The 15,547-nt window shown below is 39.0% G+C and overlaps 1 protein-coding gene and 1 pseudogene across 1 annotated transcript; one reads left to right on the top strand and one right to left on the bottom strand.

The window, feature by feature from the left end:
- Nucleotides 4,880–5,771, bottom strand: OR51B26P (olfactory receptor family 51 subfamily B member 26, pseudogene; annotated as a pseudogene).
- Nucleotides 14,395–15,333, top strand: LOC100069113 (olfactory receptor 51B5-like). The gene has a single exon (XM_001498924.2). It carries the CDS (start codon nt 14,395–14,397, stop codon nt 15,331–15,333), a length of 939 nt encoding a protein of 312 aa, XP_001498974.2.
- The last annotated feature ends 214 nt before the right edge of the window (nt 15,334–15,547 follow it).

The raw sequence follows: 15,547 nt of genomic DNA, 5'->3' as shown, positions 1-15,547 counted from the left end.
TGGTTCTAAAACATCATACAAGAGGGCTAGCATGGTAGTCCTCTTACAACAGGTAAGACTCAAAAACACTTAAACAGGAGCTGGCCTGGTGGCACAGCAGTTAAGTTTGCACGTTCTGCTTCTCAGCAGCCCGGGGTTCGCTGGTTCAGATCCCGGGTGAGGACATGACGCCACTTGGCAAAAGCCATGCTGTGGTAGGCATCTCACGTATAAAGCAGAGGAAGATGGGCATGGATGTTAGCTCAGGGCCAGTCTTCCTCAGCAAAAAGAGGAGGGTTGGCAGCAGTTAGCTCAGGGCTAATCTTCCTCAAAAAAAAAAACACACACACAACACTTAAACATCTATGCTTTGTAAATACTTCTGTCAGTGTTGGGCTAAGCTAGGACATGAAGAAATGCCAATATATCACCATGGGCATTAAGAAGAATATTCTAGAGTAAGGTCATTACTCATATGTATAAACCCTCCAAGACCTCTTGACTTTCACTTTTAGACAACTTCATAGTTGAAGTTCCATCTTCTCCAATTTTTAACCAGGTAATTTTGGACAAATTCCTTTGACTCTCACAACCTACGATCCTCATCTGAAAATGAATGTGGCTAGTTAACTTTGCCTTGCCTTGTGAGCCCTAAATCCATTAGTATTTTGGAGAGCACTTTGTAAGTGGTGAGATACTATGTATATGCATGAGTTTTTTGTTACATTTTTTGTAAAGGGTCATTCTGATTCTGTTTGGCAGAGGCAGGCTGTGATCACTCACACTCAGATACATTGATTGATTCCATTTGCTCAAAATATTTTGAGAAAAGGTTTAGGATAATGGGGATTTAAGAAGGCATGGGATGGCAGTGGCTGAAATGAATAGCGAGGCTTAGTGAAAGGTTACTGGTGTCTGTGGTGGAGTGGGGGGAGAAGGAGGAAATGAGAAAAAGGGAGGAGCCCTTTGGTAAGTGCCAACAGGATCCACTGAAGCCTGAAGCATTGGCTTCCTGTGGTGGTAGGAGCGGGCAAACTTTGCCTTGGTAGAGGTCAGTAAGAGAAGAGCATAATGTAAAAGTCAAAACAAGAAAAATAAACTTTGTTTTGATAGGGATGGGTCTGAGTGGCCTATTTTCACAAGTCTAGTCATTGCTATTTCCTATGCCATGCTGAGTCAGGAGGACCACAGAGAAAAGACAGAGATGGAGCTAGAGAGCACAAATGCTTTCTATTATACACAAACACGGTCTGCATGTGTTGCATATGCTTCCTGTTTTTAAATAGAATGTACACAAACCTACTCTCCCATTTTTTAACAACTGATACTGAAAATGATTAAAACCCCCTCACAAGTTTAAAATTCAAGAAGATAGCAGATTTATCCTTTTCCTGCACCATATTAGAGGAGGGGAATTCCAGAATTGTGATCTTCTCAGTAGTATCTCTGAGAAAAACCAGGCTTAATATAATATATCCTCTTTCTGTGTTCACACTCAAAGACTGCATATCTGTGCTTGGTTCAAAGTAATGGGCCTATTTTGTGGAGCTTAGTGCTGATGATGTGTGAGTGTGAGTGTGTATGTGTGTGTGTGTGTGTGTGTTAAGAAGTTAGGGAGTTGGAGGAAGAATTGCTTATTAATTAAGGTCATGTGCTCAATGACATAGTTGGGTGCTACTGAAATAAATTCATAGGCCCAAGATAGAGTTGCTCTGGCATGAGGTGTCATGTCAGCAACTTAAACAGCTTTCATGTCCCTGTAAATGTTCCTCTTGACCATAACTGTAGTATATCCAGTCAGCCAGTCCCCAAAGGCCAAGCCAATGCTGGGTCTTCTCACCTTAAGCGAAGTTGCCTATGTAGCCCCAGCCAATCAGATATTTTCAATTTTTCCCTTTCTTATTCTTTATTCTTTATCCTATAAAACCTTCCTGCCTGCTGCTCCATTTGGCAGTTGCCAAGTAGAGACTGTCCACTTCACATGAAGTGTTAAACAAAGCTTGTTTGTGTCACCTAATTAGTCTTCTTTCATTATCTTTTAATATTACAAAGACCCATAATTCTAAGACTGTTGTTTCATGAGCTTGAAAAGTAGATCCATCAACTCACGGTGGGAGGGTCCATCCCTGGGGAGACCTTGAGATCTTATGGTGATGAAATCTATTTCCTCAAAGTAACCATTCTGTTCCAGAAACTTGGAGGCTTTAAGAAGACTCTCTGTGTCTCTCTGCTCTTAAGTGTCTTCTCATGGAGGAACATCACCCAGATATTTATGTAACAAATTTTACATTTACTTTTTCTTGCAATTTCTTTTTCCTCTTGTTTCCAACCTTCATTTCCCCAAACTCTGTCTTGTACCCTTTCTTCTTATCTTCTGTATTTCTGACCTCTTCTCTGCTGTCTTTCTAGGTAATTTATAACTAACAATACTATCTATTCTAATACACGGTATCTAATAGAGTTGATTTAATTACCAAATTCCCATTACAAGACTCAGTACATAATGTTTATACTTTTCCAAAGCCAGGAATTGATCATCTGATCTATGGACACACTAAATTCCTGACCTTCTTGCCAGTGAATACTAGCTCTGTCTGGCCTTGTCACCATTTAATTTTAAACATTACATACCAGTCGGAAAGAAAATGTGGGAAAGATGGTCTTTTTGCTCCAGCTTTTTCGAGAAATCCCAGGACTTGGCCTCTACATTGGAGCATGTGTAAATATAAGGCTCAGAGCAGGATGTGAAATTGATCTCTCAGGAAAAGCTCCTCACTCTACCTCCTTTGACCTGACTGTTGAGATATTCAGCTGGTCCCATGATCCCATGATGCCAGAGCTCTGCTCTGTTTCCTAGAATTGAGCTCTATCAAAAACTACCTGAAGTTCCCAGTCCTTTATTTCTTATAAGCTCTTTCTCTGACCTCTCCATCCTATCTGTGAAAGATAAGGAAAGACATAAAGGAAATAAAGAAACTTTTGAGTGTGCCAATAAAATGTAGCCATTTGAAGACTCTGTAAAAGATATTGCTACTCTAATATCCTTTATATTAGTCTGCTATGACAGGCCCCAGGATCACGGGGCCTAGAAAGAAAGTCAAGAAAGATTTCCTCTGTTGTAGCTTAGATCCCTCCAAATTCATTTTCAAGAGCACAAGGAAACAACAAATTCTGACTGAATGAGCTGTGATTTTATGTTTTTGAGGGTGTTAGACAAGAATACAGCTTAGGATGCCTAAATATTTGAATGCAGTGCAAGGCACAATAGCAGAGATATTCAGGGGACATGCATATCCAGAGACCAATCAGATGAACCAATAGACATAGATATACAGAGATCCATGGGTCACTTTTATTCATTTTAGTAAAAATTTGTATTTTACTAAAAATTATCCATGTTTCTGTAATACAAAAGGGAATAAGACCTATGATATCATTATCTTCGTGCAGTACACAGTCTAGAAGCTATGAAAGGAGAAACACAAATGTCACACATAATTACAGACATACAGCTGAGTTGAGTAAAAATAAATAAATAAATGAATGAGTAAACAAACAAATAGTCCCTTGAGCTGATATAGTAAAGATCATTTAGTAGCCTGGAAGATGCTCTAAAGATCTGGTTTCACATTTGCTTTCTCCTACTTACTCATAAATCCCAGGAGATCTGGGAGATTCTCACCTTTCTGTGACCAACAGCAGGTGCAGGAGTCAGAGACCACTTTGAATGCCTGTATGACAGAGCCCAGAGACAGAGTATACATGAAAGGAAATGACTAGTCACTGGGGAGCCCCTTTGTAATCCTAATGTTTCATAGTCTATCTTCTGTTCATAATGTCTTTTTTGATTTACTTTAAAATCTGTCATTTGAGTCATTGGTACTGGCTCTTCAGCTGGCCATAGGATCATGAACTCCTTCTCTTCATGCCTTCACTGTGAACAAAATTAACTCTGATAGATATGTGGAGCCAGAAGAGACCATTTTTTTTTTCTAGTCCTAAGAATTACCTCCATCCTTTCCCTTCCTCCCCTCTCACACATATGACCAACTTTTTCTCAACTCTGTTATTTTGCACATTCCAGGAACACCCATCTAGCCTCATCTATAATGTACTTCCAATCTGGAACTTAGTAACAATTTGCTACCTGAAAGTGTATATCTCTGTTCAGCAGTATCTAGGACTAACTCACCAAGACAATGGTGAGCTGGATTAGAAATTATATCTCTGTTAATTATTATATATTTATATCTCTGTACTACATTATTTACATATACTTATACATATATTATTAACAACAATAATAATGTTAAATAGATGTTTATCAAAAACTTAACTGAACAGACTTAGATATAACTAGATATACTTTACTTAGAGGTGCCATATTGAATTGAGGACAGGGTAAGATTTGTTGCTTCACTTTGTGTAATTTTCTAGAAATAGAAACTAGTTCCATATAAGCAAAAAACTAGATGAATGTTTGAGGTCAAGAGTGCCATTGCTAGGTATACCAGAGCCAATACATGCAGAACATGTGGAAAAACTATGGGCTTTGACTCAAACACTGGTGACCCATACCATAGATCCAACAGTCATATATTAGGTGCAATAGGCTCACCAAATAGGATGCGTTACCTAAGAAAACAGTCAACTAGTTGGACATTTGAGGAACACGCTTAGTGTTGTACATATCTTATGTCATATAGAACTCAGCAATAAATGGGCAGGATGAGATGATATTCTAAATAGCAGAGAGGTTGGTTTCTACTAACATGCCTGTCTCCAGTTGCTGCTAACAACAAAGGTGTCAATTTGTCTAGGTTCCCTGAGCTATTGCCTGGAGAGCAGTAAGTCAAAGTTATACTCTAGAATGAGGCAGGGAAAATAAGTGAATGATATTACTCTGGATCTGCTTTGTTTTAATGCTATAGATGACAGGGTTCAGAAAAGAGAGGAAAGGAAGTAGATGTAGCTCATTTTGGTGTGGACCACATGAGGAACACTTCTTTTTCATACATATGGATAAATGTCAGACCAACTGTAGTGACATAGAAGACCAGAATGCAGCAGATGTGCGAGACACAGGTATTGAGGGCCTTGGCCCTTTCTTCTCCAGAAGAAATACCCATGACAGCCTTGAGGATCAAAATGTAGGAGAAAAAGAAGGTGATAAAGTCCAATAAGACAGTTACAAATACGACCACAACTGGATAGAGATGATTGGAAGTGATGTCCACACAGGCTAACTTGATGACATCTTGGTGTAGATGGAAAGCGTGAGAGAGTACATGGGATCAACAACAGGGAACCAGTGAAGGTCAATAATTATTGGCATAATTGACAGACAGGCCCTTATGAATACCCCCATTGCAATCTTCATTACCCTGGTGTTGGTAAGGATGGAAGTGTATCTCGAGGGATTGCAGATGGCAATGGAACAAAGGCCATGGCAAGCAAAACACCAGACTCTACAATAGAAAGAGTAGGATAAAATAGGCCTGAGAGAAGCAGGCCCCACAGACAATCTCTCTGTGATTCAACCAAAGGATGCCCAGAACTGTGGGCATTGCAGTCAATGTCACTCTAAGGTCTGTGGCTGTCAACACAGCTAAGAAATAGTACATGGGCTCATGGAGGTTATGATCATCTCTGATGAGGAAGAGAAGGATGCCATTGCCCAGAAGTATGGAGATGTAGACCACCAATACTGGGATGGAGATCCAGTGATGTGACTCCTCCATGTCTGGGAAGCCAGTAAGTAGAAAGAGTTAAGCAGTGGTGTTGAGCCACATTACAGGCCTTGCAAAGAGGAAAATATTCCCTTCAGGTGATGCAATAGAAGTGATAGTTCTGTAGAAGTCTCCTTGAGTATGCTGCCTGTTCATATGCTGTTTATCAGTCTTGACTTCCACTGCTAGCAAGGATGGTAATTTAGTACTATCCTGGAGATTCCTAGGTATAGTGGAATAGAATGTATAAAAAACAATTCTACTTATTTTTCAGGGTTGACTATAAATAAGTTTATAGGACCACATGCCAGGGATACAGCAATGTATGCAGAATAAACCTGGTTGATGTGCTTATAAATTATACAACCAAGAAAATAAAAACAAAATGAAAGAAGAAATCACTCTACTTAAACAGTGCCCTGATGGTGTTGGAACTTAGTGGGCGTTTTCATGGTGCTCCTTTTCTTGACTGGTGATATTGAGGATAGATGTAAAGTTTTCCCAGAAAATATGAAACCTAAAGGATCAGTAGAAAATTGATTCTAAGCAGTGTTGGAAGAGCAAGTATAAACATTCTATGGCAAAACAGGTAATAAATAAATAAGCAAATAAAATAAAATAAAATAGACTTAGTTGATTTGAGGGAGTGCCTAATATTCAATATTTCTGGAGGGAAAATCCAGTTGATGAAGTTCTGGAGACTTTTGGGAGAATACAAAATGATATGAATTAATTATATGTGTTCATCTCCAAAACACATAAATTTCAAGATCTATGTTGTCTGGAATCATAGTATCTTAGTTTTTGATGTGCTGTGTCTCATAGAATTCAAAATTTCATAATATAGATACAAAAATGAACAGTAAAGGGTGCACTTTATGCTAGATATTTGAGAGCACTATTTATTAACAGCAGAAGACAAATTACTGTTGTGTATCACCTATTGGAGATACAAAGATAGAAATTAGTTACTTAGGCAAGTTTAAGGAGATCATATACATACATACATATATATATATTTTTTGGTGAGGAAGATTTTCCCTGAGCTAACATCTATTGCCAATCTTCCTCTATCCTTTTTTTCTTTTTTCTATGTGGGTCGCCACCTCAGCATCACTGAGGAATGGCATAGGTCTAGGATGGGGATCTGAAGCTGTGATCCCATGACACTGAACTTAACCACTATGCCATGGGGCCAGACCCCTAAGGAGAATATTTTTAAAAAGCTATGGAGTCTGATGAGATTTAGCAAAAGTGAGAAGGCTCTGTGACACTCGAATTTTAAGGTATCATCTGGTACAAGCAGCCAATCTCTGGGAGTAAAGGAAGCATGCATTGGTGGCATCAGCCAGAGAAAAATGGGGCCACTTTCTGTTATGGTTTGTATGGGCTGTACATTTCACATGCTTTGAAAAGAACATCTTGCTATGAGTTTAATGCATAACTCCCAGGACCCCTTTTGGCCCATGAAAAAATGTCTGTAAAGGGCTGGCTTGATTGCTTAGTGGTTGAGTTTGCTCCCTCTGCTTCAGTGGCCTGGGGTTCACAGGTTTGGATCCCGGATGCAGACATACACACCACTTGTAAGGCTGTGGTGTGGTGGCATCCCACATACAAAATGGTGGAAGATTGCCAAGAGATGTTAGCTCAGGGCCAGTCTCCCTCCTCAAAAAGAAAAAAAAGTCTGGAAGATTACTGAGTTTTCACCATCAGAAGAATATGGGTGAAGTTCCAGCTCCACTATTTTGTAACAATAATGATGTTGGGAAAGTCACTTTATCTTGAGCTTTGGTTTCATTATCTTTAAATGGTCCTAGTAATTTCTGTCTTTCTCAGTCATACTTTTCACACAGGGTGTGAGAATGGAATGGAATTGCCAAAGGAGAAGTGCTTTGCAAGGAGTAAATTACTCTTTGCTTTTGAAGTTGTGTTACTATTACTGAGAAGAACACTTCGCTCTCTATCTGGTGGGTATGCATGAGGATCATTCATTCGCCCTATGTGTCAAATTTTCTTAAGAAGCTTGGGAAAGAGATAGAAGATGATGGGGTTTTGAGGAGCCTGGTTTTGACTGTAACTGAAAGTGTTAAACTGGAGTTCATCTGAGCAGTGGATAAAACATGAGTGGAAGGTGAAATGAAAGATGGAGAGTGGTGGGTGAGTGTGGGGACTTCTGATGGTAGCTAAGGACGACAGAAAGCCTGGAGGTCTGGGACTAGATTGAAGGAAAAGGAGCTCTGTCTTCACAGGGGTGAGAAGAGAAGGAATAGCTGACTCCTGCCTGTAAGTGAAAGGCTCAGAAAATATTCAACTTATGGAGAGTTAAAGATGCAGGAGTTGGTGCACCAGACAGGGAAGATGGAGTGGAAAGGCAAATGCAGGAACAAATAATTGTTGAGTTTCCATTATGTATCAGGACTGTAGGATACTACATGTGCCTCATTCTTGTGTAAAATCCTCACAATAGCCTATTTCCCCCATTTTACAGAGTTGTATTGGCTACAAGTCCAAGGTGACACATTAAGCAAATGACACAGTCCTTTCCAGGCATGGTGGATTAGGAAGATTCCAGGAATTAGGAAGAAATCTTTGTAGTATTTAGGAGTCCAACCAAGCTTGCTGCCTTTCTTTTCTGTTTTCATACTGCAAAGCTGAGTGCTGTACTTGATTTACTCTGAGCTGTTTTTTTGATATGAGAGATTAGCTGTGAGTTCTAGAGGGGTTAAAAGCCCTAGACTTTTGCCTCATCCCTGCAGCCACCCATCATCCCCCAGAATATCTGTCTTAAAGCGGACTTGGGTTTTCATTGATGAGAAACTAATTTCCAGTCTCCAACCCCACCACATGAGCTGTGGGCTCCATGCAGACACCCAGATATCCTGCTCAGACCTCTCACCTGTTCCCTCACCATCTCCTGGACTCTTTTCTTTCACTTTTCCTGACACTTTCTCCTCTATCTCAAATATATAATCTCTCTCTTCATTGTTTTTAAACCTCCTAAGCTTTGTCCTTAACATTCCTTTCTGGATAGTTCAAATTTTTAAGCTATTATTTTGATTATTCTATCTGTAGGGTTTCCCGTGGTTCCATTCTCAGTAGTTTAATCTTGGCACAATGCCTGACACATAGTGTGTGTTCTTTTTGAGTCATTGAAAGATCATTTTCCCTTCACATACAAATTGATTTTCTGACCATCTTACAGCCTGATTTTGATCAGGTTCTCAAATCATCAAAGTACATAGATGAAGTGATAGACCCTACCCAGTGGTTGATTGACTCTGAATAAGTTCTGGGGATCTAATGCATAGCATGGTTAGCACGATGACAAACAATAGTGTATTATGTTCTTAAAAGTTTCTAAGAGTAAATTTTAAATGTTCTCACCACAAAAAAAAATGGTAATTATGTGAGGTGATAGAGGTGTTTATTAACCTTATTGTGGTAATCATTTCACGATAGATATGTTATGAAATGATCACATTGTACACCTTAAACTTAATGCTGTATGTCAATTACATCTCAATAAAGCTGGGGAAATTTTTAAAAATAAAAGCTAAGAGAAAAATTCTAAAAAATCAATTGAGCATATCTATGGGGGTCTATTTCTGGGTTCTAGACTCTGTTCTATTGTTTCAAATGTCTCTCTCTCCATCAATACCATACAGTCTTGATTACTATAGCTATACAATAAACCTTAACATTGAATATAGTTATTCTTTGCATTTTATTCTTTTTCACAATTGTTTTAGCTCTTTAGATTCTTTGTCTTCCCACAGAAATTTTAGAATAAGCCTGTCTATGTCTCTAAAATGCTTTGCTTGGATTTTTACAGGAATTGCATTAAACTATAAATGAATTTGGGGAAAATTGGCATTTTTACTATATTGAGTATTGCAATCCATAAAAATGATATGTCTCTCCATTTGATATTATTGACCAGTATTTTGTAATTTGTAGCATCCAGCACTGTACATTTTTTAAGTTTATACCTAAATATACATTGTGTTAAAGAGATTATGTAGTTTGTCCACATTTACATTGCTAGTGTACTAGTTACCTAGGGCTGCCACAACAAAGTATCACAGACTGAGTGGTTTAAACAACAGACTTTTGTTTTCTCATAGTTGTAGAAGCTAGAAGTCCAGGATAAGGGTAGTAGCAGGGCTGGTTTCTTTGGAGCCTGTCTCCTTGGCTTGCAGATGGCCATCTTCTCCCTGAGCCATCACATATTTTTTCCTCCATGCACACTGGTATCTCTGTGAGCTTAAATTTCCTCTTCTTATAAGAACACTGGTCAGACTAGATTAGGGCCCACTCAGTCTCATTTTAACTTAGTTACCTCCTTATAGGCCAGTGTCCAAATACAGTCACATTCTGAGGTACTGAGAGTTAGAACTTCAACATCTGAGTTTTTTTGGATTGACACAGTTCAGCCCATAACAGCTAGTAACCAGTTGATAATTCCAGCAGAAATCATCTGTGTCTCTGATTTGCATTACATGTTACTTTAATTCTAACAAAGCATGTAAAAATGAGACTTCTTCAGGGACAGGAAATTTATTTTTCTGATAATATATGTTTATTTACCGCTAAAACCAGTAACTGGCAGGATGGTTCCTATCAGAGTTGAAGGGGAAACCACAGATATTATCATTCCTGGGACTAAAGTGATGAGGTGTGCCTAGCTGGAGCACTGTGTTACAAGTATGTTCACTGCATTTCTAGGGTAAGAGAAAAATTCTGGCAAGATGAACTCAATAAAGGAATAGTAAGAACTGCAGATTGTGGGTTCATGTTGGGTATTAGGGGAGGCTGACTGACTTTTACCATATTGACTCTAGTCCATCTAACTGTCCACTCTCAAGCTAGCTTTGAGATAAATCAAGCAGAACATATAATTAGAATTCAAAGGACTCAGGCCAAGAAGACGCTTGTTTGCCCCTGAGAGCAACAGGGAGTGATTTGAACTTTGAAGTAGATGTGGAGGATAAACAGCCTCCTATAGGTGATGCCAGGGTCTGCTGGGGCCATAAAAACAAGAGCTCTGACTTCTCACACATAAAGCTGCCAAGTGAGACTCTATTAGCTCAGTACCTTATTTGTAGAAGCTGCTTTAAGACCTTGGGGAGATTAATTAATTGTTCCATCTCCTTCATAGGAGGAATTAAGATAGAGAAAATATTTCTTAAGATCCCAATTTACTGGAAAAGGAAAAACTCTGAAGACATGCTTTCTTCGTCAATAACCTCACTGACTGGCTCTCTTAGATGACTTTTAGAAGGAGCCATATGATCTGAGTCTTCAGGCCAGACCCAAGAACCTTGCTCCTCCTTCCTAAAAACCAAACTATGGTGCATGTGAGTATGGGAAAACATCCAGCAGGTGCAGAAAGAGGGTACAGGGAGACCCCTCTATAAGCTGTGTAAAGAGAGGACGGGTGGGGAAAAAAGGAGCGGATCTTTATAGCCTATGGCTCTTGGTGAGTCTGAAGTTGATAGCACTTGAAAAGAGAATTAGGCATGAGTACCTAAGACCTGTCATGTCCAGTAGTATGAATATGGTTAACCATCCCATGTGTCTTTTGTCCTTTCTAGGATGAACACAGAGGAATCTCTTATCCAACAAGAGATTTAAATGAGACAGAGAAGGGTTATGGCCATAAATGGCAGAAGGTTATCTGAATTTTGACATACTCAGCTATAGATTCTTCCTCTTGGTTCTTTCCTCAACCTTCATAACCTCTTTCATTCCCCATGGTCTTTCCTCAGCTTTTGCATCATCCCGCAAGCTCCCCCTCTACTCAGAAACCAAGAGAAGCTCCTAACTGAAGACATGCTAATTCCCCATTGCATGAAGTAAAGGTAGCTCTGCATGGAATTTCTGGGAATAGAGAAGAGGAACCTGAGTTGAAGGTTATTGGCAAAATAGAATTGCTTCCACTTTGGGTAGTGTTCTCTGTAGTGATTCACTACTTGTGTTATATAATCTTTTACAAGAGAGAATTCTTCACAAAATGCCTTAAGCAACTGGATTAAAGAACATTGCTGAAAAGTCAGAGAAGTAAAATGAATGAAGTTGTATTTAGAACACATAAGAAGAGGAGAGTGGGGTTATCTTCGCATCCAGTGATGGAAGAATAAATAACACATTATATTTTCAGTCAGCACTAAATTTTGGTTTATGTCTTTTTCCTGAGAATTGAGTATGGAGAATGAGAAGCATTTCCATCAGTTTTCTATCCATTAGGGTCAGGCCAAAAGGTCTGAATCATTGCCTCATGCCCAGTTTCCAGGCATCTCTTCACTGCTAAAAACTTCCAGGTAAATCTCATCTGTATAGAGACAAGGTAAGAGGATGGTTATCTCTGGAAGTATCTTAAAGGTGGTAGCTTTCACTGGCAAAATAACTTCCCAGAAGCACATATGAATGAGAAGATCATTTTAATTTGAAAAAAAAAAAAACAGACTGAAGAAACTGTTATGGCACGTGACAGGAAAAAAAATTGGACATTCATTTCCTCCAGTTCAGACATATTTACTGATAACCCTTGATTTCCTCACAAGTAAATATGTATCTCCTTCAGACTTCCCGTTCTCAATAAATGACTTCTCCATCTTCCAATTGCTTAAGTCATAAATGAACAAAGAAATATTCATTCTCATTTTGTGTTTCCCTCATTCCCATTTAAAATACTATTAACACTTGGTACTACCTCAAAAAAAGTATTCTTATCTGTTTACATTTTCTTAATTTTCACTGCTCTCCAAGTCAAAGTCACCATCACTCTTCATCTGGATTGTTTTAATAGCTTTCCAACTACTCTCCTTTCTTTCATCTTACTTGATTATCTAATTCTTTAAATAGCAGTCCAACGATATTTTAAAAACTCAAATTTGAATACCTCACTGGCCCCTCCTCTACTGTGTTTTTTTTAAATGCTCCAATGTCTTCTCATCACCTTTGTAGTAAAGACAAAGTTCCCATTGTTGTCTACAAGGCTCTATGAGACCTGGCCACTGCATAGATCTCTGACATGACCTATTGTCCCTCTCTTGTTTGTTCACAGGCTCCAGATAGGCTAATTTCCCCTCTCAAAGAAGCAATCTTCCTCTAGAACTTCCTATGGGCAGCTATTCTTTGTTATTCAGGCCTCAGCTCAAATGACATATCCTCAAAGATGCACTCCCAGATCATGGAAACTATGATACTCAATACCATCCCAATCAATATCTATTAAATAGTGCTGTTTTATTGTAAAATTGCACTTATACGTATCTAAATTTTCTTATTTATTTTCTAACTTACTTTGTGGCTTATAAGGCTAGAGACTTTCTCTTATTGCCATTTAATTCCAGTGCTTAAAATGTCATGTCTCTCACATAGTGGGCACTCACAACATATTGAGTGAATTAACGTATACATCTATAATTGCATACGTGGATATGTATGCGTGTATTTGTACATATGCACATATAGGTATATATGTACATGTGTATATATATATATATATATATATATAATTGATGTCTATATGTAACATATGAGTGTGTGTGCATACCGTATGTTAAGTGCTTTGCTAGGTGTTAGGCAAAGTGAATAAAACATGGTTTCTATATGCAAGAAGCCCACAATCTTGTGGCAGAAGAGATGTGAAAATCTTCTTAAACAGCATATCTCTTTCCTCCACTAGCAGAAAACTCGTTATTTAAGCAGCAATAGAACTCTCATTTAGTACTGGGTAGGACAGTTTTGGAAGCCTATGCCTAGATATAAAAGGAAGGATGTCACAAAGATGGCTGTTTGAATACAACTGGAAAACTTGAAAGGAGAGAAATTCTGGGGAGTTGCTGTAGTGGACCTACAGAAAAATAATGGGGAAAGAGAAATAAACTAAATGGAAATAAGAAAAGATAAATTTTTTCAAACTGAAGGATAAATTCTATCATGAGCCACATTGTTGGCTGACCTATGCGTTTATTCCAGCCTGAGTGTCTACAACCATCTAACTTCCGGACTATTGTAGTAAATAGTGAGTATTTATATAGTGTTCAGGCCGAGGCTAATAAGGTGAAAATTTTTATTTTCTCAACACTCATGCATGAAATTTGGAAGCAAAGTGCCTCCTCCTCATATCCGTCGGCTCCTTAGCAGCAGTGGTAGTGGCACAGCTTCTTTTTACATACTTTTTTCTCTTTGATTCCTGACTTGTTGAGAATTCAGAGAAGTTGTAGATACATGGGGTAATGTCAGTTATGAATCACTACTGTGAAGGCAATTACAGCTTTGGATAGTAGATTAGAATAAGTTTAGGGCTGGGCTCCTTGAAATCTTTCAAGACTGGATTCTTCTGTGAAATCTGATTGATGCGTGGGTGATAGAAATGGTTTCTAAGCTGTAGTGTGCATCACACATTTCCTGGGGGTCTTGTTAAAATGTGGGTGACCATATGAAACTCCAAGGATTTTATTATGTAAGTAAAGGGTCATCCATGGAATATGTATTTAAGAACACAAAAGATACAGGTTGTCTTAAAAATATGTTTTTAGAAGCAATGGCTTATATTGATTTCATTATTACCCTTAAGAAAGAATTCTGAAACAACTTACTTGGAGCAATACCCTGAAAGAAGAGTTGCATTTCTGTGGTAATAACTGACAAAAAGGACGTTCCTTCTGGCAAACCCAACATGTGGCCCAACAGCAGCTTCAATTCCTTCCTGTTGACAGGTTTTCCAGGATTGGAGGCAGCTCACCACTGGATTTCCATACCCTTCTTTTTAATCTACATTTCTGTCATTTTTGGCAATGGCATCCTCCTATTTCTCGTTAAGGAAGATCGCAATCTTCATGAGCCTATGTACTATTTCCTGGCCATGCTGGCAGCCACAGACCTTGCAGTGACCTTGACCACAATGCCCACGGTGCTGGGAGTCCTCTGGCTGGATCACAGGGAGGTTGGAAATGTAGCCTGTTTTTCTCAATCCTACTTTATACACTCACTTTCCTTTGTAGAGTCTGGTGTTTTGCTTGCCATGGCCTATGACCGTTTTATTGCCATTTGCAACCCCCTAAGGTATACTTCTATACTCACTGATACTCAAGTGGTGAAAATTGGGTTTGGAGTTATGATGAGAGGATTTGTATCTGTTGTCCCCCCAATCCTACCCCTCTATTCTTTCCCCTATTGCCACTCCCACGTCCTTTCCCATGCATTCTGCCTTCACCAGGATGTCATCAAACTGGCCTGTGCAGACACCACATTCAATCGACTGTATCCAATTGTGCTTGTAGTCCTTATATTTGTGCTAGATTCTGTGATCATCCTTATCTCCTATGTGTTGATACTCAAGAGTGTTCTGAGGATCACCTCCAGAGAAGAGAAGGCCAAGACCCTCAACACCTGTGTCTCCCATATCTGCTGTGTCCTGGTTTTCTACATCACAGTGATAGGATTGTCTCTGATTCATCGGTTTGGGAAGCAGGTTCCACATATTGTCCACCTCATTATGAGCTATGTGTATTTTCTGTTCCCTCCACTAATGAATCCTGTAATCTACAGTGCCAAAACCAAGCAGATCCAGAGTGGCATTCTTTATCTTTTCACCACCCATAGAGTTGGAGCCTGATCTCTAACCATCACAGTCCCTTACACAGAATGTGAGATCTCTGGTTTTTGGCAGGGGAGCAAAGAAGTCTCATGTTAGTCACCCATGATCTTGATAAAATAATTGTTAAAAGAGTTACAACTTGCAGTAAAGTATCTCTTTAAGCCCACGTCTTGTGCAATATTTTTTAAAAACCTCTGTATACTGACTCTCTTTCTCTCTGTTTGCCATTCAA

Source organism: Equus caballus, chromosome 7 (assembly GCF_041296265.1).
Source record: "Equus caballus isolate H_3958 breed thoroughbred chromosome 7, TB-T2T, whole genome shotgun sequence".
Taxonomy (NCBI): Eukaryota; Metazoa; Chordata; class Mammalia; order Perissodactyla; family Equidae; genus Equus; species Equus caballus.
This window is presented reverse-complemented; position numbering and strand designations above follow the sequence as displayed.